Source organism: Macaca thibetana, chromosome 13 (genome assembly GCF_024542745.1).
Source record: "Macaca thibetana thibetana isolate TM-01 chromosome 13, ASM2454274v1, whole genome shotgun sequence".
NCBI classification, from domain to species: Eukaryota; Metazoa; Chordata; class Mammalia; order Primates; family Cercopithecidae; genus Macaca; species Macaca thibetana.
Window position 1 is genome coordinate 38,301,515 of NC_065590.1, and position 25,887 is coordinate 38,327,401.

Here is a 25,887-nt window from a genome sequence, read left to right on the forward strand (position 1 = left end):
ACATAGGCACCAAGAACCACCGAGTTAGCCTCTGCCAATCCAAGTGCGCAGTCTCAGACAAAGTACAGAATCTAAGTTGACCTCGTCTGGCATGTATAGAGAGAATTTTGTGCGTGAGTGGGTATAAAACCAGGTCCTATCGTCCCATCACCACTTAGGTTGGTCCCCACTCTGCTGCTGCTGCAGAAGGCCCAGAGGTGACATCAGTCCATTTTCTTCAAATGGCCAGAAGGCTGTTGGCCTGGGCAGCAGGAAGCATGCACTTGGTGGAGAGAATTTAATTTATGCCTAAATGTTAAGTCAACAGCAACATATGGATACACATTTTTACTTAAACAACCAATAGCAATATAACTTCTGCATAAAAACAGAGTGGGCCCTGGAAGGAGCAGCTCCCTTGTGTAGCTGTTCAGTGTCTAAGGAAGGCCGTGTTCATATTCTTTTTTTTTTTTTTTTTCTTGAGACGGAGTCTTGCTCTGTCGCCCAAGATGGAGTGCAGTGGCATGATCGTGGCTCACTACAACCTCCGCCTCCCAGGTTCAAGCAATTCTCCTGCCTCAGCCTCCCAAGTAGCTGGGATTACAGGTGCCCACTACCATGCCCAGCTAATTGTTTGTATTTGTAGCAGCGACTCTACTTGCATGTGTGGGGATCTTTACCAGTTGGGGGCTACTCATGGAAAGCAAAGACTTTGGGCACAGCAAACAGACCACATTCAGTCCATAACCCAGGCTGGTCTGCTTAGCATATGGTAAGTTTGGTAATGAATTGTAAAGAAAGCTCTCACCACTTTCTGATGTTCAGAAAGCTGAACGTCAAACAAGCACAAATCGGTTCACCATGGGCTATATAGTTTCAGGATTCCCCAACCTAGGGAACCTGCATTTCAGTGTTCAAATAAGGCACAAAATGTGCTCAAGTAGACTGGCCTGGTCATTGGGAAGCCATGTAACTCTTTCAAGAAAGCCCTGTAACCTGGGACTGGAGGTCCAGAAAGTCTGGACCTGTCCTCCAGTGATGACAATTCAGTTAAAAAGTTACATAAATTAACAAGCAAAATATTTGAGTAACTGCGTGAAGGCAGTGAAAAGCTGTCATAATTCTAAAATTGAAGATGACAAAGGATCAAAGGAAGAAGTGTGTGCTCTTGGTTCCACCTCAAGTCAAGACTGTTTTGCTCTGCATTTTCCTTTTTCTTCCAACCCCTATTCCCACCAGGATCAATAGGTCAGATGCAGGAAGGTCTGTGACTTTTTTTCATCACTGCATGAATATCTGTCAGACTCATGGTAGTAGACTCAGGTGAGTCTGCCATCCAGCAAGACCCTCTTCAGCTCTGAGATGGAAGTACAGTGGAGAGTCCCGCCCCTCGCTCTCAGAGACTTTCACTTTCACTCCAGCTCACAAGATTCTGCGGAAACTGGAAGCATAGCTCATCAAAAAAAGCTAGGGCCCCTTTCCTGGGTCACATTCTGTGGCAGTGTCTTCTATTTCACCAAGTGCCCATTCTAGTGTCCTTCCTAAGCTATGGCCTGGCTCCCTGAGGACAGATCTCAATAACAGCCTCCAAAAAATTGAGCTACAGAGTGAATCATGAGTTAATATTTGGGTTCTAGTCCCAAGTGACCTTATATTCCACCCTTTTGGTGATCATCTACTCCAGGAGTTCTCAATTAGAGAAGATATTACCCTCATCCCCATCCCCAAGGAACACTTGGCTATATGTAAAGACAGTTTTATTTGTCACAACTGGTAGTGGTAGGGGGGTGTTACCATCTCCCAGTAGGTAGAGGCCAAGGATTCTGCTAAATATCCTATAATCCACAGGACAGGCCCCACAACAAAAAACCATCCAACCCAAAATGTTAATCGTATCTAGGTTGAGAAAACACTAAAACCACAGATTGTCATCTTTCCTGACATAACTCCCAGTTCCACAGGTCTTCCCAACAGAGGTAAGTTTCTTTGATATATTGGTAAGCCAGTTCCTATAGTTACACCTGGACACAGGATACTGCAGAGGGGATTGGAAGTCCTGTGACTGAGTCAGGGGCTCTCCCCCATCAGAGGACTCAGCTTATGATCTGAATTCTAGTTCATGTGACACTTATAAATGCATCCTACCGTAGCCCAGTCCTTCAGGGTAACAAACTTGTAGATAGCATGGATAATGACAAGGGCTCCTCTGTATTTCATTATGTCCTTATTATTATTTTTTCATTAAGTAATACTAAATAACACCATCTCCTTGTTTTTGTTGGCTGAAACATTCATTCAGGCAACAAATATTTATTGTGTGTCCAGTTAAGTCCAAGCACTGTGCTCTGTACTAAATGGGTGATAACTGTCTGCTGGGGCTAGTGAACACAGACCACAGTACCTACAGCAGGAGTTCTTCCTTGGGTGAGGATGAAAGTGGGGGGTGCTTGTTGAAATGCAGGATCCTGGGCCTTCCTCCAGAGATTCTGATTTTGTAAGGATGGTGCCAAGAAATCTGCATTTTTAGCCAGCACTTGATGTGAGTCTGATATAGGTTATCTATGGGACCATGCTTTAAGAAACATTGGTAAAAATCATGAAATTCATTCAATCAAATCCCAGACCTGAGTATACACAGTCTTGAGCTGTAGTGTGGTAATTTCCTATATCTGTGAAAAAAAAATCATTTAACTATTAATTGTCTCAACTGTCTCATTTTTTAAAACAAAAGAGTGTAAGACCCTAATAACCTGTGTTCAAACACAGGTGGAGAGAGGGCAGAATGACCTTATTTATGTAGAAGTAGGACACTTTCAAAGGAACAGAACCGTATAATTTGTATGACATACATTGAGCATTAGCCAAATACATTGGTATCAATGATAGCTAGGAGGAAAATCTCTTGCTTATGTAAGAGGTACGAACACTATCTTTTCTCTGAACTGACCTCAGCATACAATCACTCATAGCTTGATTAGGGAACACTAGTCTCCCCTGGTTATCAAGATAAATGGCTTCTCTGATTACTCTGTTTTCTTTCAAATCCTTTCTCACACCTACATCATTAATGCTCCGCTTGTGACTTTTCAATGAAGCACTTATTTTAGTAGCACACTTAATCCCTTTAGAGGTTCAAATCTAAAACTTGTTCAAGCAGAATTCCTCCAAGCTGTTAGAAACACCTTAATACTTATCTATGTCTAATATCAAGGAAGTTATCTCATATATGGCCGAGATACATAAATGTAGGCAATCGTTTTCAGCCCAGTTGCTCTACCGTGAATTACTGTGACCAATTTAGCAATAGAAGAAATCAATGTAAAGAACTTCACAACGAATATATAGATTAAACTTAATGTATCACTATCATCATTAGAAGGACAGGGTAAGGATTAAAGGACAGACTATCTCAGAAAATATGCAGTCTCCCTTAAAATAATAATAAATACATCTCTTTTCCAACTCATCTAAGAATTCCCTCCCATTCTGTTCCTTTAATTGTATCTTTATTACATAAGGTCTTCATTATACTTTAGTACTTTTTTATGTTCCTGTCTTGTTTTTGTTGTCTACCTTTTGCTACAAATAATACACCTTGACTCCTGGGCTCACAAAACAGAACACCCATTGAATTTACTTACAGATTGAGCACCTCAAAAGACTCTAGTCTTTGTGCTCCTGTTCAGAACCATTCAAAATATGGATAAGTTTCCAAACAGGAAGGTAATGGAATATGCTAAAAACTCACAGTTTGGTGTGTAATCTGTAGCCTTAAATCATCTGAAGTACCCCAGATCCTGTACACCAAGAAGTTCCATCCCACTGTTTTGTCCAAATGAAAGAGAACCCCCTCCCAGCATTTTAGAACTTGGACCTGGCATGCCAACTTAAATGCAAATGGTCCCTCAAACTCAGATTTGCTGCGATATCCATTTTTAAGTAGACTATGCTCCCTGCAGACCAACATGCAAATGGTGCTCGAGTATACGTAAGAATCACAGAGGCAACAAAGAAAAGACACCAACCATACCTATTTTCGCAGCCTCCACTTTCAGGTTGAAATCCCAGTTCCTTGGCAATTTTAGGGACATGTTGCTTCCAGTTTAAGTGAGTAGTTAGTGAAGCGGTGAGTCTGTCACTGTTTGCGCCCTTCTTGTCTTTTCGCTCTTTCCCTCTGTTTTTGTGTCTGTTTTTGTTCCTCCTTATGATTGCTTCACAAGCAATCTTAGGCTTGAGATTGATTTGCCAACGTGTCTCCTCCTTTCTCTTAGATGAAAGGTCCATCCATCTGTCACTGGAGGATGGCACCCAAACTCCCCCGGCCTCCACCCTCAGTCCCACAGGGGCTGGCACCCTTCTTTTCTTGCTTTCAGTTTTACCAGAAATATCCCAATTGACACTTCCCTCTGCGTCATGGGAAGCAAAACTCCTTTTCGAAAGAATCTCAGGCCTCACTGAGTTGAGGTCCTGATAAACAACTGCTGCCTCTCGGTTTTTTTTTTTTTTTTTTTGTGTGTGTGTGTGTGTGTGTGTGTGTGTGTGTGTGTGTTTAACTGTCTGCTTCCTTGCATTTGAGGAAGTGGGTGGCCGTTCAGTAAAGATGATACATTATGAGCACTCTTTCTTGAGAAAATGGTTTTTGGAAATGCTTGAAAAACCAGAATGGTTGCTTCTGTTATAAAAGGCTACAGTTTTAATTAAAAGAAAATGTTCAAACTCCCATCATCTACTTCAACTCTAAGCTCTCCTCTTCCTCACCTAATGGATCAAGCATCCAAAAATGGTCAGAAAAGCAACCAACATTCCCCCAAAGTTATCTTCTTTTAAATTCTTCCTGCTCTAAGGACCATGTCGCAAGCTCTCCAGCTGCTCAGGATAAAGTTTGCAAGTGATCTCAGCCTGATGTAGGGAGGGTTTTGATGTATTTGGCTTTAATGAATCAACTGAAGCTAGGTCGACCCACTCACATATCATAAGGGTTCTTTGGCATTGTACACAGGGTGTGGGCTTTAGAATCAGGTGTGTGGGCTTCCATTTGCTAGCTCTTCAACTTTTTAACAAGCAACTGAATCTTTCCAGACCTTAATGTCCTCATCAGTAAAATGGGGTTGATAATAACCACAGCTCAAAGGGTTTTTGCAAAGGCATCTAGTGCAGAGCTTGACACAGAGTGGTTTCACCACAAACATTAGTTCAACCTTTATTCTCTTCTATTTAGTTCAGTTACGTGACAAGCTTTCATGTTTAACTGGGTCAGCCTAACCTAGTGATTAAGCATTTGGGCCCTGGAAACAGATCACTGGTAGTCAAATCCTGGCTTTCTTGCTGTGGGACTATGGACAAGTTTCTTGACCACTTTGTGCTTCAATTCTTATCTGTAGATGGGGCAAATAATAGGGCTTACTTCACAGGCTGTTGTGAAGCTTTAGTAGAAAAGCCAGTACAAAGTGCTCAGAATAGTCACTGTTAGCCAGCATCTAAGCTGCACACCTTGCTCCATTCATTCTCCAACTCTCCTAGATGACTCTGTTATACTTTCTTCTTCACCTGCCACTTGCTTACTCTTGCTGACGACCTGGGTTCCCGTTTCATTGAGAAAATCGATGTAACTGCGAGAGAATGTCCCCAAGTTTCCCTCACTCTATCTGCTCACCTACCTGCATGCAAGCTGTATCCCTAATCTTATTCTTGGTACAATGGGTGAACTGGCTGTTACCGCTCTCCCATCCCTGTTGCATCATCAATTTCTTCTTTCTCTTGGATCCTTCTTGTCAGCGTTCAAATTTATTATTTTTTATCCCACATAAAAACTCTCTGGATGCCACCACCCCCTTGGGCTAGAGTCCCATTTCTCTCCTTCATTTCTGAACCAAGCTTTAGTAAGAACTGTCTAACTTGCAAATATCTCTCCTCTTATTCTCTCCTGAATCCCTTAGCTGATGTTTTTGCCCCATGACCCCAAAAAATATATTCTTATCAAGGATACCTACGACATCCCTGTCACTAAACTCACAGGTCAGTGCTTCATATTCATCTCGCAGGCCCATCTGCCATGACGGACACATTTGATAGCTCTCTCCAACTCTGAGGCCTCTGTCCTTGGGGCTCCCACGGCCCACGGTTGGCCTGCGTGTCTGCCTGCCTTTCTGGCTTTTCCGTGTCTGTTTTCTTGCTGATTCCTTCTCATCTCTCTGACCTCTGAATATTGGAGGAAACCAACACTCGACTGGACTCCTTTTCCATCCACACTCACACCTTAGTGAGCTCGTCTGTCTCAAGGCTTTAAATGCCACATATTTGCAGATGATTCCAAAGTGTATTTCCAGCTCAGACCCCCTGAACTCCGAATCACATGGATCTCTGCTTAGATCTATAGTAGCCATCTCAAACTAAATATGTCCAAACTGTATATCCAGAGAAGGAGGCTGAAGAAACAGTAGTGACCTGGGATGTACTCCTCTCTTCAAGAATGAAAGGAGCATGAAAGGAACGTAAGAAAGAAGAACTTGTAAGTGCATTTAACGCCTCTGCGCACATCCTGTCTGTGGGCATTCCATTGGCCAACACAGGTCACATGGCCAAGCTCAAAGTCAGTGAGGCCGGAAGTACACCCAGTCCTCAGCGGGAGTAGGGAGGGAGAAGGGCGGAGGGGTGGGAGAAGGGCCGGAGTGTTTGCTGATCAAGACTTCACCACACCCACCCAGTCTACCCAGCTACCCTCCAGCCTCCCCAGGGAGCTGGATTCCACTGAACTTGACTCAGCCACTTGGAGACTTTGCGCTACTGCCTGCCTAACCCAAACACCACTGCTCTTTTTCGTATCCCGACTTCATGAAGCGGGTGTGGGAGGGGCAGCTGTCCGACCAGGCCCAGCAGCATCTCCACGGGGGAATTCGACACCATCTAAAATTTCAGTCCTGGGACCTTTAAACCCAGGAACTTTGAAAATATTTTGAAGGTGGCATTAAGAAACACGCAGGGAACTTCCTTTACTTTTCAGGGTAGGTTCCTGTCAGTCTTGGAAAAACTCGTGACCCATGGGGGAAGTTAGTTGTGCATATGCGGAAAGGCAATCAGATGAAAAGCACACTCCCTGCAAGGGCCCAGCACAGCAGCCTTCCCCCACCACAGAGCTCTCTCTCGGTCAGTCGACTAGGTACTGTTGCTCCCTCTCTCTGATCTTCACAAAAAGAAGAGCCAGATAGATGCCTTGCCTGGTCCCAAAGTTTGAATTAGCATCTGCAGTAGCACAAGCAAACATTCATCCATCTATTGTATTGGTTTGTTGAATGCTGAGCGGTTTTATTAAGGACCAAATTTTTGCTGGACATTGGAGGAATGTTCATGAACAAGCAGACCTGGTTTCTGCTTCCCCGCCTCACCGCCCTGCCACCGGCTGTTGTCTCTTACAGTCTGTTGGAGGAGAAGAACAATTAAGTGAACAATTAAATACAATGTGAGAGAGCTATGCTGGGGAAAGTGTAGGGAGCTAGGGGGGTGCATATGGGAGGGGCCTAACTGGACTTGGGGAGTGAAGGAAGGCTTCCTGGAAGAAGTGTCTTTTAAAGTAAGGCTTGACAAATGAGTTAGGGAGGCAAGAGGGTTGGAAAAAGGATTTCAGACAAAACAAACAATATGAATGAGGCACGGAGACAACAAAGCTCTTCAGGTTGCTCCTAAGAAGGATGAAAGGGGTGGGGTTGAGGAGAAGCAAAGCTGGAGAGATAGTCAGGGCTGAGCGGGGCTGGATCACACAGGGCAGGTAAACCTTGACACAGAGTTCTGACTTTACCCTGGGGAAAACAGAGGTCACTGGGGAGTTTGCAGCAGGGTAGGGATTGAGGAGGCTGTGGCAGATATCTAAGGCAGAGGGAGAGTGAGGGAGAGAGGTCGGCAGCATGGGCATGGAAAAAATGGAAAACAACACAGGAGTCATGTCAATGGCAGAATTGATAGCCAAAGGAGAATTATTATGCCAGAGAAAAGAGACACCCACGATCCTGGCTTGTCACTGGAAGGGTGTAGTTCCAATCACAGAGATGGTGCACGCACAAAAATAGTGAGGATTAGTACTGAGGAACTGGGAGAAAATGTGGGGCTTAGTTTGGGGCATGTTGATTTAGGGATCCAAGGGGCACTTGAGTGCAGGTCTTCTGCACTCAAGGCTCATGTGAACCTAGAGTTCAGACAGACTCATTCATTCATTCACTCGTTTACTCCGTAAACATTTATACAGGCCGGTGTTGGATGCTGATTGAACAAGAAGGATGATTAAGAACCTGGCCTTATCCTCAAATGAGCCATGAGAGAGAAGTGTAAACATAATAGGAATGCCGTGCAAGATACGAAAATAGTGTATACACAGGGTAAAGTGAGAGCAGGAGATGGTTAGCTCTGCTTGGGCGGCTTCCCAGGAAAGGTGACCCATGAGAGAATAGCCAGGAAGCCAGGCGGGGGAGTGAGAGGAGAACACTCCAGGCAAATGAAATGGCAGATCGTTGTTAAAACACAAATATGGCCCCCATTTAGGGAAGTATCACAAATGATGTATGGCCCCCAAAGAAGCCCCATACCTGCTAGTAGAAGTTGCAGGGGCTGCTGGGGCCAGGGTCTCATGCACTTGCTGAAGGGTTGGACTCTAGCCTGAGGAGAACTTTTTTTTTTTGAGACAGGGTCTCACTCTGTCAACCAGGCTGGAGTGCAGTGGCACAATCATGGCTCACTGCAGCCTCAACCTCCTGGGCTTAAACCATCCTCCCGCCTTGGCCTATGGAGCAGGTGGGACTACAAGCGCTCACTACCATGCCTGGCTAATTTTTTAAAAACTCATTTTGTAGAGATAGGGGTCTCACTATGTTGCCCAAGCTGGTCTCAAACCCCTGGGTTCAAGTGATCCTTCTACCTTGGCCTCCAAAGTGCTGAGATGACAGACATGATCCACTGTGTCCGGCCTGGAGAACTCTTGAAACGTCTTTCATTATTATTTTTACCATTACAGAAGTCCGTGCAAAATCACCATACAAGTTTTTTAAAAGCAAAAAGAAAATAAAAATCATTGTTACCACTTAATGTGTGATAAGAACTTTTCCCATTCTTGGTTTCCTACTTCTCTCTCACTTTCTACTCATCTGTACATGTAATGTATGTATGCATGTATTGTAAATATTTTAAATGGTGCATCTGCTGTTTTATAAACTGTTATCGTCCCTTGACAAAAAAAAAAAGCCATGAAAAAGAATCTGTCATTAAGCATTTTTCCAAAACATCATCAGTAGCCTCATGATTTTTAATTATATGATGAGAGCAAAATTAATTTAACAAATGCCTGTGTCATTGAGCATTGGAGATATGTATAAATTTTCATAATATTCTTATAGCTAAATATCTGGATAAATCTAGTCCTTTTCTCCCCTCAGGGGGAATTCTTAGAGATATAAATGCTGGGAAAGTGAATAAGACTCTACTAAGGTTTGCTATGTGCTCTCAAATTGCTAAATCACTAAATTGTACACTTTGATGGGTGAATTGCATGGTATGTGAATTATGTATCAATAAAGCTCGTAAAAAACCAAAGAGTCAGGTGAAGAACAAACACGAGAAAGTTCTATGATTCATGTTTCCATTAACAATATATGTAGAGCCCAGTTCCCTCAGCACCTCACTCACAGTTAGCATTATCATTGCTTTTATTATAAATCATTTTCAGCTGAATAAGCAAATCTTTTTTTATTAAATAGTGAAACTAAAGTTATTTTTTAATGTGCTTTATTGGTCATTTGTAAGGGTCGAATGTGTCTAGGTGTCGATGTGTCTGAGTGATTTTGCAAGGAGTCAGTGCAGGGGGAGTTTCTTCTATCTTTGTTTCTGATTTTCAGCCCACTGGCTCTAGGATCTTCTTCAGGAGCGTCAGTTATCTGCATGTTAGCTCTCCACTTTGTCACTTCCTTGTCTTTCATTTTGTCATCTCTGTTACTGTCATCTTCATTTGAAGATAGTTTCTCATGTTTGTACTTCACCTGACTGCTTGTTTTTTACTAGCTTTTTTGATACATAATTCACATACTATGCAATTCATCCATCAAAGTGTACAATTCAGTGATTTAGTATATTCACAGAGTTGTGCAATGATTGCCATAATCAACTGTAGAACATTTTCATTTTCCACAAAAGAAACTCCATACCCATTAGCAGACCTTCCTCATTTTCCCCTGCGCTGGGCAACCACTTTATGTCTCTACAGATTCATCTATAGACAAAAGTGTCTATTCTGGACATATCACATAATGAAATCATATACTGTAATTCGCGGTCTTTTGTGAAGGGCTTCTTTCCCTTTGAATGTTTTGAAGTTTCATTCATATTGCAGCATGTATCAGAACTTTATTTCTTTTCATGACCAAATAATATTCCATTGTGTGGATAGATCAAATGTTGTTTATCTGTTCATTTAATTGATGGACATTTGCATTGTTTCCACCTTTTGGCTATTAAGAAAAATGATGCTATGAACATTTGTGCTCAAGTTTTTAAAATTTTGTGTATTCATTTATTTATTTATTTACTTGTTTTTATAAAGATGGGAGTCTCACTATGTTGCCCAGGTTAGTCTCAAACTTCTGGGCTCAAGTGATTCTCCTGCCTCAGCCTCTCAAAGTGCTAGAATTACAGGTGTGAGCCACCATGCCTGGCCTTGTGCACAAGTTTTATAAACTGTTTTATAAACTGTTATCTTTTCCTGACAAAATGGCATTATCATTGTTTTTATTGAAAATTATTTTCAATTGAACAAGCAAATAAATTTTTTATTAAAAAATCACCTCTCTTGGGTATGGACACAGCAGTGGAATTTCTGGGTTATATGGTGACTTTATGAATTTAAACTTTTGAGGAACTCCCAAAATGTTTTACAAAGTAGCTGCACCATTTTACATTTCCACCAGAAATGTATGAGGGTTTCGTTTTTTCCACGTATTCCCCGACACTTGTTATCATCAGTCTTTTTTATTTTAGCCATTCTAGTGAATGCTTAGGATGAAATGTTATTATCTCATTGGGGTTTTGACTTGCATTTTCCTGATGACTAATGATGTTAAGCATCTTTTCATTTGCTTATTGGCTGGTTTGGTTTTCCAAAGCAGAATTCCTGCTTCGTGAAACATCCAATGATGTAGTCCCACTGAACCTGCATTTCCTCAAGACCGCATCCAGCTAGAACTCAAGCCTTCAACTTTGACTGAAACTCTCCTACTTTTGTCTTATTTCCATTTAATCCTGCTAATGTACATTGTACTCAGTATCATTTCAAATTTCCAGCAGACTTTTTTCTATGTACTTCAGCTGCATTTCTCCTACCCCTTGCCTAGTTCTCTAGAACTTTTAGGCGATGCTGTGCATGAAAAGGCAGTCACATCTTTCTGGGAGTGATTAGATCTTCTGGAGAGCGTCACTTGTCACCAGATCTCTCCCTCTCCTTCTCCATCGAGCACTCCAGGTTGTGGTTGTCACCGTCATCCCTCATCACCATGATGGTTGTAGCTGTTGTTTTCTGCAGGGATTTAAAATGATGCCTGGGCAGGGGATGGAGCAATCCTATTCCAGCTGCCTCACTGATGAGCATCAGAGAAATGGATGGAGGGAGAAGCAAGGATCAGTTTTCTGAACTTGACACAGTTTGGGTCAGAGTGAAGAACAGACTCCAGGAGAGTCAGAATGTGAGGGTCGACCTTTGTCAGGAGGTCCCTGGCCATGGCACAAAGCAGGGGAAGGTTTCTGTGAACATAGTTCTTTGTGCAGTAGGGCGATGCCCTGTTCATCAGCAGATGGAAGCTCCGCAGAGGCAGACCCTCTGAGGCAGATCAAATGCCCTAAATTGGCACAAACCTTTACATTCCTGGGGGACTGTGCCAGGTGCTATTGTAGTCCCACCTGTATTGTTATTTTCCTTCTAATAGATGTAAGAAGAAAAGCATAATACTTTTTGTACCCACATCTTATCCAAAAGTCAGGAGAAAAAAAGGTGGCCTGAAGTCAAGCAGGTTGGGAGGAAACACATTTCTTTGTGGCCGTGAGTCAGCCAGTTTCACTCGCTTGTATTTCCCACCTGGCTCGTGCAGGCATTTGAATGTGGGCCCCCGTGTTGCAGGTGCACTCAACCAGTAACCACGCTTTTAGCAAATACTAAGTGCATAGGCCGGATGGCTGCATCTTGTGGTCTTGACTGACAGATGCCTCAGCATGAGTATCCTGGCATGTAGCATTTGGAGACACCAAATGTAAAGTTCTTTTTCATTTGGATTTTAAGTCTGTATCTTTTTAAAAGCTGTATTTACAAGGCACAAAATCAAGGTTTCATTCCCATTCTCTTGGGTATATGGGAAAAAAAAACAGAAAGAAAAAGAAAAAAGAGAAAGATTTGTGCAATGGGACTATGCCTTGCTGCAAGCTCGGCAGAGGCAGACCTGGCAGAGGAAGTGATTTCTGGGCTCTGAACACTCTGTGTGAGCCCAGTCGATGCAGTGCAAGCTCCTGGGCTCAGACCACAGAGCCTTGTTCCTCCCAGCCCTGAGCAGTGAGTTGGACGCACCCCCTCTCGTCACTGATGTCACCTTTGCCAAGGTCCCTGGCATTGGATCTGATGTCTGGCCACAGTTTGATAGTCTATTGATCTTTATTTTTTCTAAGTGTCCCATAGCCAAAAAAAATTGTCCCACAGCCAAAAAATTTATATCTGGAGGCCTGAAGGCCAAGACTGGCATTATTGCTGCTGGGGCTCCACCTGGAAGAAGGCTGCTCTGTGAATCAGGAGGTCAGGAAGGGAAATGTCTATTTAAACGGGAAATTCGTTACCAAGGGATTATAAAAGAACCTCATGTTTTCCAGTAGGAAGGAGCACACTGAGCAAATCAGGAGCAAATGTCCCTCACATAACACCTCCTTTTGGCCATTGTTCTGGATTACATTACATTAGTTTGAGCCACGTGAAGCTGCCAATATTTGACAGCTTTTGACTGGCCAGAACAATTTCATATATTTCCACATAATAGGCCCACTCTGCCTCCTGCCACTCATTCATTCAACAAGTACAAAATGAACCGCTCACCTCTTAGGGATCAGGCAGTGCTCTAGGTGCTGAGAACACAGCCAACAACAAGACAGATGAAAATGCCTGCTTTTGCGGAGCTTGTTCTAATGAGGAAAGAGACAAGAAAATAAATAAGTGAAATAAATGTAATGTGTTAGATGGTGTTAAGTGCTGTGGAGAAAAAGAAAACATGCTATGGGAAGGGGTGAAAGAAATGTCAGGTTGAGGGGAGAGGGGAGGGAGATTGCAGTTTTAAGTAGTTGGACAGTGAAGGTGACATTTCACAGAGTAAGTGACATTTGAATAAAGACCTGAGCCAGGTTGAGAATGAGCCAGGTAAACCTATGTGGAAGAACCTTCCAGCAGAGGGAGGTGTGAGTGAAAAAGCTCTGCCAGAGGTGAGAGCAAGCCTAGGAATTCAAGAGACAGCAGGGAGGTCCTGTGTTCATAGCAAAGGGAGGAAGGGGAAGATAACAAGAGACGGGTCAACAAGGTAATAGGGAACAAATTGTATGGGGCTTCATAGGACCTTGCTGTGACCTTGGCTTTTGCTTAGAGTGAGATTTATAGCAGAGGAGTGCCTTGATTTGATGTATACTTTTAAATAATCAGGCTGGGCATGGTGGCTTATGCCTGTAATCCCAGCACTTTAGGAGACTGAGGCAGGAGGAACACTTGAGCCCAGGAATTCTAAACAGCTTTGTCAACATAGTTGAGGCCCCATCTCTAAGAGAAAAGAAAAGAAAAATATTGGCCAGGTAGGATGGCACACACCTGTAATCACAGCTACTCAGGAGGCTGAGATGGGAGGAATGCGTGAGTCCAAGAGTTTGAGGCTTCAGTGAGCCACATTGCACCACTGCACTCCAGCCTGGGTGGCAGACAAAGACTCTGTTTCAATAATAATAAGAAGAATTATAAACTAATAAAAGATCACTGTGGCCTCTGCATTGAGAATAGACTGAGAGGTGGTAGGGCAAGGGCAAAAGCAGAGGCCTTAGAGCTGACTGCAATGTTTCAAGGTGAGGGAGACAGCAGGTCTGCACCAGCATGGCCTGCTCAGCTCACTGTGCATGGTTGTGCAGGTGATGCAGTGAGCAAGTCACCAGCCTCATGGATAGGTGGAGCTGGAGTCTAGTCAGGGCACCGAGCACCAGCCCAAAGTCTAACTGTGGAGCTTCAGCCATCCAAGGAAGGAGTATTGTTCTCTACTCAAAGGCTCTGCCACCCATTCAGCCATGGGGGTGGTGTTTTTCTAAATTTTACAAAAGAAACACAATATAGACCAGCAAAGGCTCTGCTGGTAGCCAGGGAGGTGGTGAGAAGTGGCTGATATTTTGTGTATATCCTGGATCAATCCTGTCTGCTCTCCCAACGGGTTGGATGACGGACATGACAGAATGAGAGAAGTCAAGGGAAATGACAAGGTCGAGCATGGCCTGAGAAAATAGAAGGGAGAAGGTCCCATTTACTGAGATGGGAAAGACAGGGAAGGAGCGGGCTGGACAGAGGCTGGAGACTGGCCCACATTAGGCCAAAGATGCCCAGTAAACATCTCCAAATGGAGATCCTACTGCCACCCAGTAGGCAGCTGGATCTGAGTCTGGTGTTTAGGGCAGAGGTCCATTGGAGCATAGTTAAATAATGTCAAAAGACTTCTTTCCTCGAACTTAAGTATTTTTTGTCACTCAGAGTGGCTCAGGAAGAACATCAGTAAATGCAATTGGTAATGGCCTGAGGGTCAGCAGGTGGCTATGGCCCCATCCTCTTAGCATCCCACAGAGGTCATGCACTGCAGAGCTTCCCCAGTGAGGCAGCTGCCTGCTGTTGCAGGAGGGGCTACTTTGAGAGAGGTTTTGCTCAGGATAAATAAACGTTATAGATTTGGGTGTCAGGTAGTCTAAGCTTAGGGACCAGATGTTTAGAGAGTTGGAGGAAAATGTCAACTCCCTAACACCAGGAGAATTCGGGGCCCAGTCCAGTGTGAAGTGCGGAGAGTTCAGGGCCCATTCCAGGAGGGACTGAGCCTTTCTCCCTGGAAGAAAGGAAGCCACCCTTCCAGGTCAGAAATATACAATATGATCATTAAAATAAAGTATAAAATTCAAAATAAAACGAGGAATTAATTTTCAATGGCTAGTTCTGATGAGTTTGGACCAATTTCATAAAAGACATCACCAACCTTTATCTCTTATGCAAAAAAGCCTTGTTTAGAAAATTTGAAGTAGCCAGTGCAATTAAAACTTGTGACCATTTTTATTTGAAACACAACTATTTCCAATGTTAATCAAGTTGGCATTAGTTGATGTTACCCCAAGAAGTTTCATGTGTAGCTCCAGGTACATAAGGAGGGAAAAAGCAATGAGGATATTATACCACAGTAAGGCTTTGGAGTCTGGGGGTGCCTTGAGTGTTTCTGCATTCAGCCACATCTGTGAGTACAGATGGATTTCAGTCCACAAAGCACTGCATGTGACATGCTGAGGGTGGTGACCAATTCTGGACCACAAACGTCTGGTGTGGTTTAAGGAGCCCCTCCTTGCCTGCCCAGTGGCCCAGTACCTGTGCAAACAATGGCACACCCACTTTGATCAGCTTAGACACACCAGGTGAAAGGAAGTTGTGTTGTGGGAAGGGGCAGGTAGGAAAGGGGAGAGTTATAATCCTGACACCCAGATGAAAATCTATTTCACTTTTGAAAGATAATTTTGGTCAAGCAGAGGAATCTACTGGGATCACCTTCAAATGTCCCAAAACATCTAGGGTAGAGAAAGTCTATTAGAAAAGAGCCTACAAATTTTAAAAGTACACAGACTTTTGCCCACCTTGCTGTAGGACTTTGGGAATCAGGGAGGTGAAAAAAGGCAAAACACAGACAGTGGCCATTATGCATCCAGTATTTGTGCTTTTGGATGATACCAACAACAAAATGATTATGCTACATAATAGCTCCATAATTAAGAGGAAGTTAATCTTCGAACAGAGTAAAGTTTCCAGAGCAAATATAGGAGCTTTTTTTTTTTTCCCCTGACTGAAATGTTTCTATATCTGCGATTCCTGTTTTTTCCCAGTTTCATCCCTCGGCTCCACTAAACCCTTAAACCCTTAAGGCACAGTTTATCATGGAAGCCCATTAGAGCGGCATCTCTCAAGCCACTTCCTGCCATGGGACAGCATTTCTGTCTAACTCCTGTAATTTTAAAGATGGAGACCTTCCCTAACTGGGTGTGTGATTTCTAGAAAAGAACCCTGATCAGTCAGCTGATAGCGCACAGGAAGTTGCTCTGGCTTTTTACCGAAACCATCAATTTGGTCTTTATATAACACTAAAGATTCCTTTTCAAAACAAGCATGGACTTTAAATCAGTGAACATGACAGGTCACTGGACAAACCTGGACATAGACATACCTTATTCTGAGTTTGGGAATAAAGCAGGTGATTATGATGGTGGCATGAGCCAGGTACCAAGAGAAGGTCAGAGGCTGGGACCCATGGGGTTCTGGGTGCCAACGCCTGCTCTGTCATTACTCACTGTGATTTCTGAACCCCAGACTTCTCATCTACATGGATAGGGTGATCATATCTACTGTGAGGTATTCTTATAAAAAGTAGGTTTCGTGTATATGTAAAGTGCCTGGGTCATAGCAGGCACTTGTTAAACAGTAGTGTTAATAATCATTAAGTTACCTTAAAACAGTATCTAATGACAAAGTTGTGGTAGACTGAATAATGGCCCCCGAGGATATCCACATCCTAATCCCAAGAACATGAGAATGGGTTCCTTTACATGTATATAGGGAAAAAAAAGCTATTTTTTTCCTCTACATTTTCAACACTTTGCAGCTGGTCACCAAAATGGTGGGGGGATGGGGGTGGTTGAGGGCGTTGTTCTTGTTTTTGTTGTTTGTTCATTTGTTTTGTGTGTGTGTGTGTGTGTGTGTGGTTGGTTTTTTGTTGTTTGTTTGTTTGTTTTGGGGGTTTTTTTTGCCATATTGACCAATTCCCTGACACCAGCTGGGTGTCCTACAATTCGATTTGTTTCTGACACTATCTACCTGGAGTTAGCGTCAGGTCCCACAGGCAAAGGGCTCAGTCTTTCAAGACTGCCCCGACTTCAGACACCAGTCAAAAGTCCAGGGTTCTCACTTGTGCTTCTAACAGACCGGCCATAAACTGGGGCTCCTATGACCCTCTCCTTGGGGTTGATAATTTTCTAGAATAGTTTTAAAAACTCAGGGAGACACTTATTGTGTTTGCCATTTTCTTTTATAATTAAGGACATAAAGAGGTACGTAGGATGAGGTCTGGAAGGGCTCTGAGTGCAGGAGCTTCTATCCCTGTGGAGCTGGGGTGCACTACACTTCTGCTACATGGATGTGTTTACCAACCCCAGAGCTCTCCAAATCCCATACTTCAGGGATTTTTTTTTTTTTTGAAGGCTTCATCATGTAGGCTTCATCTATTACTAACTCAATCTCTAGCTCCTCTGTCCTGCCCAGAGAATGAGGGTTGGGAATTAAAAGTGCTAAGCTTCTAATCAAGGCTTTGTCTTTCTAATGATAAGCCCCCATCCTAAAGCTATCCAAGGCCTCATCAAGAGTTGCTTCATTTGAATAAAAGACACTCTTATCACCCAGAAAATACCAAGAAATTTAGGAGCTCTGTGTCAGGAACTGGACTCAAAGACCAAATGTTAGAACAAATGATGCTGCTAGTACCCGTACCTCTTAGGGAATCACAAAAGTTTAGGAGCTCTATGTCAGGAACCAGGGTCAGAGACAAACATCTCTATCTATCTATGTATCTATATATGTATCTATGTATCTACCTATCTGTCTAGGCATCTATCTATCTATACACACATACACTACACACATACACACACAGACATATATATATTTCTTATTATTTCACAACATGGTAAAAGTACTTTGCAGATGGGATTAAGTCAAGGATATTGAGACGGGGAAGCCATGCTGGATTATCCAAGTGTGCCCTTATAAGAGGGAGGTAAGAAGAGATTTGACTGTAGAAGTAGAAAAAGTGAGTACAAAACAAAGGTCAGAAAGGTGCAAGAAAGGGGCCATGAGGCAAGGAATGCTGGAAGCCTCTAGGAGCTGGGAAAGGTAAGAAAATGATTCTCCCCTTAGATCCTCCAGAAAAAGAAAATGTGATGTGATACTGCTGGTCGCTGGATCAGACTTTGAGTAGCCAGGCTCTAGAGGTCCATTTTGAGGGGACACATTTGATTGGCAAAGAAGAGACTTTTTTTTTTTTTAAACAAATCTGCCCTTAACTAAGTTCCCAATTCTCTGTAACCCTTCATAACACTCTTTGATGAGTGCATAGTAGCTGCTGAGTGTTCACAGCTGGTGGCACACCATTTACTTCTACTCCCACCAAGTGAATTATCTGTTGCCCAGCTAATGCATTCCAAGGTGATATGAACTGTACTTACTATTCTAATTATATGATAAAGTGGGTTACTTAACCCAATGAAATATGAGCACAAAAGAAAAAACAGAGCTCTATGAATATTAAGTTAATGGCTTTGGAAAGGAAGAATAAATTTATATTGGCATAAAATACGTCAATTCACATGTGGGTAAGTGGAAGGGGGACTCATAAAAACCTCTACACTTGGAACACCTTAAAATATGTCTTAGCTTTCACTCCCACTTTAAAGAAACCAGAACTTTTCTGCCACTGTTTTATGGATGGTGTTTATACAAAGAAAAGCCATAGGAATATGCATCTGCTTTTTAAGTTGGAATGTGAAAGGCCCAGTGACTGCTGTCACTCAATAGCAGTGATGATAGATTTGCTCGCAGCTCAGACCTTTGGCTTCACATAGGCAAGACTGCAGTTTTTACCTAACACTCTTGTCAAGCCTCAACTCCACAAACCTGTCAGAGGCTGTGATTAATTTATCGTCTTTTGCAGAGGAAGTGTCTAAAGCTTAAAAAGAAAAGAGTGAATTGACTCAGTTCAAGAGCCAGTAAAAGCCTCAACATCCTGACCCTGGGCCAGATCACGATGCTCCTGCCATACTTGCCTTTTAACATAGGGGTCCCTGATTCACACAGCAATGAACCTAAGGTTTAATGTATTCAGTCACGTGCCACATAATGACATTTCTGTTGATGACAGATCCCATATACAATAGTGGTTTCATAAGATTATAATACTGTATTTTACTGTACCTTTCCTATGTTTAGATATGTTTAGATGCACAAATACTTACCATTGTGTTACAATTGCCTACAGTACAGTAACATGCTATACAGAATTGTAGTCTAGGAGCAACAGCCTGTACCATATGGCCTAGGTGTGTACCACCTAGTTTTGTGTAAGTATATTCTATGATGTTTGCACAACAACGAAATCACCTAACAACCTATTTCTCAGAACATATCTCCATTGTTAAATGATGTGTGACTGTATTTAACTAAAACAGAAACATTAAAGAATACACATAAAACAAATACTGCCAAAAATATTGAATGTCACATTCTGACATTTAAAGAGAGAGAATCTACATGAATCGTTCAACCAGGATCAAAGAGAAAGACCAGCTGTGGCAAAACCACGTCACAATGAAGGAAGTTTGGTTGAGAAAACTTACACAGTAGAATAAGGAGGCCTATCTGAGATGACCCTAAGATCCCACGGTGGTTTCTCACCAGTGTAAGTGCTACCTCAAGGTAACATCATGTGGTTGAAGGTTTGAATAAAACTGTGTATGTACATTCTCAATCTGCTTGTGCTGGACAACTGAAATTTCAGTTTCACAGACTTATGAAGGCAAAGGGACCCATATTCTTCATCTTCTTAGAGGGAAAGATGTCCACCCAAGCTCCAGGGAAGGATAGACGTAATCTAGGGCAAACTCAGGAGCTCTGAGAGCCCTCCCCATCAAGTGGACTCACCGCAGTGTCCCCACCTACCTTGAATGGTCTGCATTTTGGAAGGAGTCACAAAATGGAGAGTTAAGAATCATTTCCATAGCATTAGCGTATGTTCCAAGAGGGTTACATGGATGTCCCAAAGGTAATCTTGCTGGGCAGCTCTCCTCTTCCAGTATTTCATTTCTTTCTTTCTTCTTTTGAAAAGGGACAATGATAACCAAGTCTCAGTAAAAGCAAACAATGAAACAATCTGGGCCTTCAAATTCAAGTTGACAAGCCAAACACTCCTTTATCTCTCTGTTCTCCCCAAATCCCACCTACATGGCAGTAAGGAAGATAGGAGGAAAGGTGGGCACAGGAAAGGATGGGCAGGCCAAGGATTTTCATTAACTTCTGGAAGCCCGTCACTGGGTGGAATTACACTCAGGAAGTAACATTAGCAGAAGGAACAACAGCTCAGAACATGGCCCAGAGAAGAGTGAGGGCAGGGCGCCGGAAAGGCTCCGGACTCAGAAATGGCAGGTGTGAAAACTACTGAAAATACCCATGGAATAAAGAGTGAGGTAGGTTCATTTCTCCTCCCGTCCCCGCTCACCTGTTCTTGTAATAGTGGCTTTTATGGCCCAGCCTACCCAGAGAGCTGTTCTTGACAGCCACTTATCTGTATGTCTGGGAGGAGGTACAGTTCCAGAATGGACCTGTTTCCGGGTGCCTGACTGCTAAACCAAATTCAACATGTTCTGAACTTTAAAAAATAATACATATCATACAAGAAGTCCACAGTAGGATGGCTCCAAGATGGTTACTCTTGGGGCTCTGGCATTCATTCATCAGGCATCCAGGGTCTTCCCTCGGTTCACCTCCTTAGTGTGTCCACAAGATGGCAGTAGCAGCCCCATGCCTCTCTCCTACACGGGAAAGCACCCAGTGCAAGGCCTCTTACCCTTCCCAAGCATCTTTTTCAAGAGCACGACCTCCTCCCAGAATCCCCTAAACAAGCCTCGCATTGCACTAGGTTAACCAGAGCGGGGTCACGTGCCCACCCCAAACCAACCACTGGAAGAAGAAATGAGTTTTGTCTCTTCGTTGTTGGTGGTGATGGTGTTTGGTTGTTTGATTGGCTGTCTTAGAACGGGGCTTCTCAAACTTGAGCAGGCATCAAAATCGCCTGGAGTATTTGTTAAAATAGCACAGGAGTTGCTGGGCGCCACTTCCAAAGGTTCTGATTCCGTAAGTCCGGGGCAGGGCCCAAGAATTTGCATTTCTACCAACTTTTCAGGCAATGCTGAGAGTTCCAGTTCGAGAACCACTGGATTTGAGGAAGCAACCAACAGTGAAAAGGCACATCCTCCCCAGGCACTTTAGGAGTGGTTCTAGCCTAACTTCCTGCTCACAAGGTTCAAGATAAGCCTTCCAGCGCACAAGCCCCACCCTCATGCTCAGGGCTAGTCATGCCTCTCAGTCAGGGAAGTCATGACTCTAACCACCAGAAGAGCTAAAAGCAGAAATGCCCAAAAGTGGCAACCTCAGGGGAGTGCTGGGAGAGAAGAAGGGGAGGAAGGGAAGTGAGACATTTTATTATTGGCATATGCCCATCTGAACCCATTGTATTTTTCTCTTCTTCTGTATTACTGCTTTAATAAAAAATACTTTTTAGTGCACATTGTTTTTTCTACTAAAGAATATTCTCGACTTTTTGCCCTTCTCCAATCAGGCATTTCTGTGTATCAAGATGAAGGTTGTGCCTGCTCCTGAATGACTACTGGGTAAATAACGAAATTAAGGCAGAAATAAATAAGTTCTCTGAAACCAAAGAGAACAAAGACACAACATACCAGAATATCTGGGACACGGATAAAGTAGTGTTTAGAGGGAAATTTATAGCACTAAATGCCCACAGGAGAAAGCAGGAAAGATCTGAAATTGACACCCTAACATCACAATTAAAAGAATAGAGAAGCAAGAACAAACAAATTCAAAAGCTAGCAGAATACAAGAAATAACTAAGATCAGAGCAGAAGAGAGAGAGAGATACATGAAAAACCCTTCAAAAAAATCAGTGAATCCAGGAGCTGGTTTTTTGAAAAGATTAACAAAATAGGTAGACCACTAGCCAGACAAATAAAGAATAAAAGAGAGAAGAATAAAATAGATGCAATAGAAAATGATGAAGGGGATATCACCACTGATCCCACAGAAATACAAACTACCATCAGAGAATATTATAAACACCTCTACGCAAATAAACTACAAAATTTAGAAGAAATGGATAAATTCCTGGAGACATACACCATCCCAAGACTAAACCAGGAAGAAGTCAAATCCCTGAATAGACCAATAAGATCTGAAATTGAGGCAGTAATTAATAGCCTACCTAACAAAAAAAAAAAGCCAAGGACCAGACGGATTCACAGCCAAATTCTACCAGAGGTACGAAGAGGAGCGGTACCATTCCTTCTGAAATTATTTCAAACAATACAAAAAGAGGGACTCCTCCCTAACTCATTTGATGAGGCCAGCATCATCCTGATACCAAAACCTGGCAGAAACACAACAAAAAAAGAAAATTTCAGGCCAATATCCCTGATGAACATCAGTGCAAAAATCCTCAGTAAAATACTGGCAAACTGAATCCAGCAGCACATCAAAAAACTTATCCACCACGATCAAGTTGGCTTCATCCCTGGGATGCAAGGCTGGTTCAACATAAACAAATCAATAAACTTAATCCCTCACTTAAACAGAACCAATGACAAAAACCACATGACTATCTCAATAGATGCAGAAAAGGCCTTCAATAAAATTCAACAGCGCTTCATGCTAAAAACTCTCAATAAACTAGGTATTGATAGAATGTATCTCAAAATAATAAGAACTATTTATGACAAACCCACAGCCAATATCATACTGAATGGGCAAAAACTGGAAAAATGCCCTTTGAAAACTGGCACAAGACAGGGATGCCCTCTCTCACCACTCCTATTCAACATAGTGTTGGAAGTTCTGGCTAGGGCAATCAGGCAAGAGAAAAAAATAAAACGTATTCAAATAGGAAGAAAGGAAGTCAAATTGTCTTTGTTTGCAAATGACATGATTGTATATTTAGAAAACCCCATCATCTCAGCCCCAAATCTCCTTAAGCTGATAAGCAACTTCAGCAAAGTCTCAGGATATAAAATCCATGTGCAAAAATCACAAGCATTCCTATACACCAATGACAGACAGAGGACCAAATCATGAGTGAACTCCCATTCACAATTGCTACAAAGAGAATAAAATACCTGGGAATACAACTTACAAGGGACGTGAAAGACCTCTTCAAGGAAAACTACAAAACACTGCTCAAGGAAATAAAAGAGGACACAAACAAATGGAAGAACATTCTGTGCTCATGGATAGGAAGAATCAATATCGTGAAAATGGCCATACTGTCCAAAGTAATTTGTAGATTCAATGCCATCCCCATCAAGCTACCATTGCCTTTCTTTACAGAATTAGAAAAAACTCATTTAAATTTCATATGGAACCAAAAAAGAGCCTGTATAGCCCAGACAATCCTAAGCAAAAAGAACAAAGCTGAAGGCATCGCACTACCTGGCTTTAAATTATACTACAAGGCTACAGTAACCAAAACAGCATGGTACTAGTGCCAAAACAGACCAATGCAACAGAACAGAGGCCTCAGGAATAAGGCTACACATCTACAACCATCTGATCTTTGACAAACCTAACAAAAACAAGAAATGGGGAAAGGATTCCCTATTTGATAAATGGTGTTGGGAAAACTGGCCAGCCATATGCAGAAAACTGAAACTGGACCCCTTCCTTACACTTTATACAAAAATTAACTCAAGATGGATTAAAAACGTAAACATAAGAACTAAAACCATAAAAACCCTAGTAGAAAACCTAGGCAATACCATTCAGGACATAGGCATGGGCAAAGACTTCATGACTAAAATACCAAAAGCAATGGTAACAAAAGCCAAAATAGACAGATGGGATCTAATTAAACTAAAGAGCTTCTGTACAGAGAAATAAACTATCATCAGACTGATTAGGCAACATACAAAATGGGAGAAAATTTTTGCAATCTATCCATCTGACAAAGTGATAATATCCAAAATCTATGAAGAACTTAAACAAATTTATAAGGAAAGAAACCCATCAAAAAGTGGATGAAGAATATGAACAGACATTTCTCCAAAGAAGGCATTTATGCGGCCAACAAACATATGAAAAGAAGCTCATCATCACTGGCCGTTAGATAAATAAAAATCAAAACCACATCTCATGCCAGTTAGAATGGTGATCATTAAAAAGTCAGGAAACAACAGGTGCTGGAGAGGATGTGGAGAAATAGGAATGCTTTTACACTGTTGGTGGAAGTGTAAATTAGTTCAATCATTGTGGAAGACAGTGTGGAAATTCCTCAAGCATCTAGAACCAGAAATACCATTTGACCCAGCAATCCCATTACTAGGTATATACCCAAAGGATTATAAATCATTCTACTGTAAAGACACATGCACACATGTGTTTATTGCAGCACTATTCACAATACCAAGACTTGGAACCAACCCAAATGCACAATGATAGACTGGATAAAGAAATGTGGCACATATATAGCATGGAATACTATTCATCCATGAAAAAGGATGAGTTCATATCCTTTGAAGAGACATGGATGAAGCTGGAAACCATCATTCTCAGCAAACTAACACAGTAACAGAAAACCAAACACTGCATGTTCTCACTCATAAATGGGAGTTGAACAATGAGAACACATGGACACAGGGAGGGGAACATCACATACAGGGGCTTGTCGGGGGTGGAGGGCTAGGGGAGGGATAGCATTAGGATAAATACCTAATGTAAATGACGGGTTGGTGGGTGCAGCAAACCACCATGGCACATGTATACCTATGTAACAAACCTGCACGTTCTGCACATGTATCCCAGAAATTAAAGTATTAAAAAAAAAAAAAAAGATAGAGGTTGTGAATGAAGCTTAATGGAGGTGGGAATAGCTATTCTTTCAAGAATACTAATAATTCATGCCATTGCACTCCAGCCTGGGTGATAGAGCGAGACTCCATCTCAAAATAAAAATAAATACTAATAATTGAGTTAAAATCATCATAATGAGGTTGGCAAAACATCAACCTGTGGCTTGCACCAAAATTTATCTTAGCAAAGTCACTCTTCCCCTTTGGAAATATTTTGAGAAGGACTTAGGGGAAAAGTTCACCTATATGCCTCCCCCATCCACCACAACCAGCACCATGGATGTTCATGAAGGTCAGTACCGAGGCTGAAGAGAAAGGAGCTGAATGTACTTCAAATAAAAGGAGAAGACGTTGGATTTCCTCAGCAAATCCAGCAGAGAAAAGAAGGCAAGTTAAATGTGTGCCATTGAGAGGGACGGGGCTGCATTCTGTAGGAATGGTTTTGTTGTGGTGGAAACTAAAAAGGCCAAGTTCAAGTTTGACATAGGATGACCTAGACAACCAGGGAGGAAGTGGAAATCCAAGGAGGCAGAAAAGACTCTGAGAACCATTTAAGGTGAGTCCACACTAGAGAGACGTAGCAGAAATCTTGGTTTTCACTTTCCATAGGCCCACTTATTAGAGGGTTGAAGCCAATTTTACCTCCATCTCAAGTGGCAGGCAGCCCCCTAGCTGACTCCCAGTTATATAGGAACTAGAAAAAGCCACCAAGTTTATGTCAGGGATCAAATATTTGAGCCCTGTGAAATTGCCAGATGACTGAGGACTCTGACCTTCTGAGAAGGGGCTGTCACTCGTCTGCTACAGAGACATATTTATAGAGGGAGATGGAGCAGGGGGGTTCCAGCAGTGTCCAGAGCCACTTAGGCTGGAAGTCACTGTAGACCAAAAGCTGAGTGTGTCCTTCAG

The 25,887-nt window shown here is 42.4% G+C and overlaps 2 protein-coding genes across 5 annotated transcripts in view; one reads left to right on the forward strand and one right to left on the reverse strand.

The window, feature by feature from the left end:
• ARHGAP25 (Rho GTPase activating protein 25) overlaps positions 1-4,502 on the reverse strand; it is a 91,519-nt gene extending 87,017 nt beyond the window's left edge. For both annotated transcript variants that reach the window (XM_050754427.1, XM_050754424.1), the window contains exon 1: positions 4,010-4,502. In XM_050754427.1, the coding sequence (XP_050610384.1) occupies positions 4,010-4,070 (61 nt within the window). In that variant the 5' untranslated portion in view covers positions 4,071-4,502. The remainder of the gene's footprint in view (positions 1-4,009) is intronic.
• Positions 1-25,887, forward strand: part of CNRIP1 (cannabinoid receptor interacting protein 1) — a 1,091,934-nt gene that overhangs the window by 684,204 nt on the left and 381,843 nt on the right. The gene's annotated exons all lie outside the window — the stretch shown is intronic.